This window comes from Lynx canadensis, chromosome A1, assembly GCF_007474595.2.
Source record: "Lynx canadensis isolate LIC74 chromosome A1, mLynCan4.pri.v2, whole genome shotgun sequence".
NCBI lineage: Eukaryota > Metazoa > Chordata > Mammalia > Carnivora > Felidae > Lynx > Lynx canadensis.
The window spans coordinates 160534321-160536138 of NC_044303.2; the positions used below are offsets into that span (position 1 = coordinate 160534321).

Genomic DNA, 1818 nt, shown 5'->3' on the forward strand with positions numbered 1-1818 from the left:
AACCTGGATGTGAACATTGACTCTTGGGAGTTGCAGAAAGATTGAACTAAAAAATCATTTGGAAAAGACAAAGAGGATTGAAGAATGACAAGCAAATGAAACCATGAAACAACTCCTGGTGGGGGAGTGGGGCACTACTTGGTCCACTGAAGAAAAATACTTGAATATACTAACGGAAATACTACATGAATTTAACTAAAAAATTATGTTGTGGTTGTACCATATTGAAAAAAAGAGGTGGACAAACTATGTAAGAGGGCAAAAATTATTATTTGCTATAAACACAGAAAATGCTTAGAATTGATGAATTAAGAGAAAGCAATAAATATATAGAGATACAAAGGTAAATACAGAGGACAAAATCTAACAATTTAAAGTGGTTGCTTTGTTGTTGTTGTTGTTGTTGTTGTTGTTGTTGTTGTTTAGCCTTTATTTCATGATCATAAACTTCACTCTGCAATCCAGCTAAACTTAGAGGGGAGTAAGGAGGACACGGGACCCATAGAACTGCGGCGGGAGCATAGCGACTCTAGATTTCAAGCAGATGGGGGCGGAGGGGCGCACTCCCGAGCTACAGAAGGAATGGTCTGGTAGTTAAGATAAAACACGAGTCAAATTTATTGGATTTGTCCACAGTCAGCATTGGTGATCTTCCTGCTGGTCTTGCCATTCCAGGACCCAAAGGGCTCCACGGCTTCCACGATGTTTGTGCCCTCCTTCACCTTGCCAAACACCACGTGCTTGCCGTCTAAACACTCGGTCTTGGTGGTGCAGATGAAAAACTGGGAACCGTTCGTGTTGGGTCCAGCATTTGCCATGGACAGGATGCCAGGACCTGTGTGGTTCAGGATGAAATTCTCATCGTCAAACTTCTCCCCGTAGATGGACTTGCCTCCGGTGCCATTATGGCGTGTGAAGTCACCACCTTGGCACATAAATCCCGAGATGATCCTGTGAAAGCAGGAACTCTGTAACCAAATCCTTTCTCCCCAGTGCTCAGAGCACGAAAGTTCTCTGCTGTTTGGGGGACTTTGTCTTCAAACAGGTCGAAGGAGACGTGGCCCAAAGGCTCGCCGTCCACAGCTATGTCAAAGAACACGGTGGGGTTGACCATGGCTGAGCGGCGTGGGCGATTCCAGGGCATCAGCGTCTGCCTAAAGTGCTTGCTTTTAAAGAGTGGGATTTGGGGGTGAGGGACATGGATACTGTGTGGGGTTTTTTAAAGCCTTTTCATACTTAAGTTTTTTAAATTTTATTCTGAGAGAGAGAGAGAATGCATGTAAGCATGGGAGGGGCAGAGAGAGGGGAAGAGACAGAATCCCAAGCAGGTTCCACGCTGTCAGTGAAGAGCCCAACATGCGACTCGATCCCGTGAAAAACCGTGCTATCAAGACCTAAGCCGAAGTCAAGAGTTGGACACTCAACTGACTGAGCCACCCAGACGGCCCCATACTTAAAAATTTTTTAATCTGGGGCATGATTACCCTAAAGAATTAAAAATACAATTACAACATCTACATAAACTTTCCAGATCACAAAAATGACTATCCTTTGATAAATAACTATGTTCACTGGAAGCATATGGACAGTATGATGATCTATCATAGAGGATTTCCTGGGTAACAAGATGAAATTTAAGGTAATACTTGCTAGAATATAGGTCTGGCTGCATTTGAAGCTGTTAGTACAAGTCTCTTGTCAACTCACAGGTCTTTAGGTTGTTTGAGTTTCACTTTTCTGAACACAGTATAGAGCTTTTAAACTGTGAAGTAAATGCTTTAGGACAGTGTGTTTCAAAATGTTTTCCTCAGTCCCTGG

General features: G+C 43.2%; 1 protein-coding gene across 1 annotated transcript; it reads right to left on the reverse strand.

Moving 5' to 3' along the window:
- Nucleotides 1–571: 571 nt before the first annotated feature.
- Nucleotides 572–1128, reverse strand: LOC115520828 (peptidyl-prolyl cis-trans isomerase A-like). Its single transcript, XM_032594953.1, is given in 2 exon segments — nucleotides 572–967; nucleotides 970–1128. Coding segments are annotated over 2 exon segments (495 nt in total). The 5' UTR covers nucleotides 1115–1128; the 3' UTR covers nucleotides 572–617.
- Nucleotides 1129–1818: the final 690 nt, after the last annotated feature.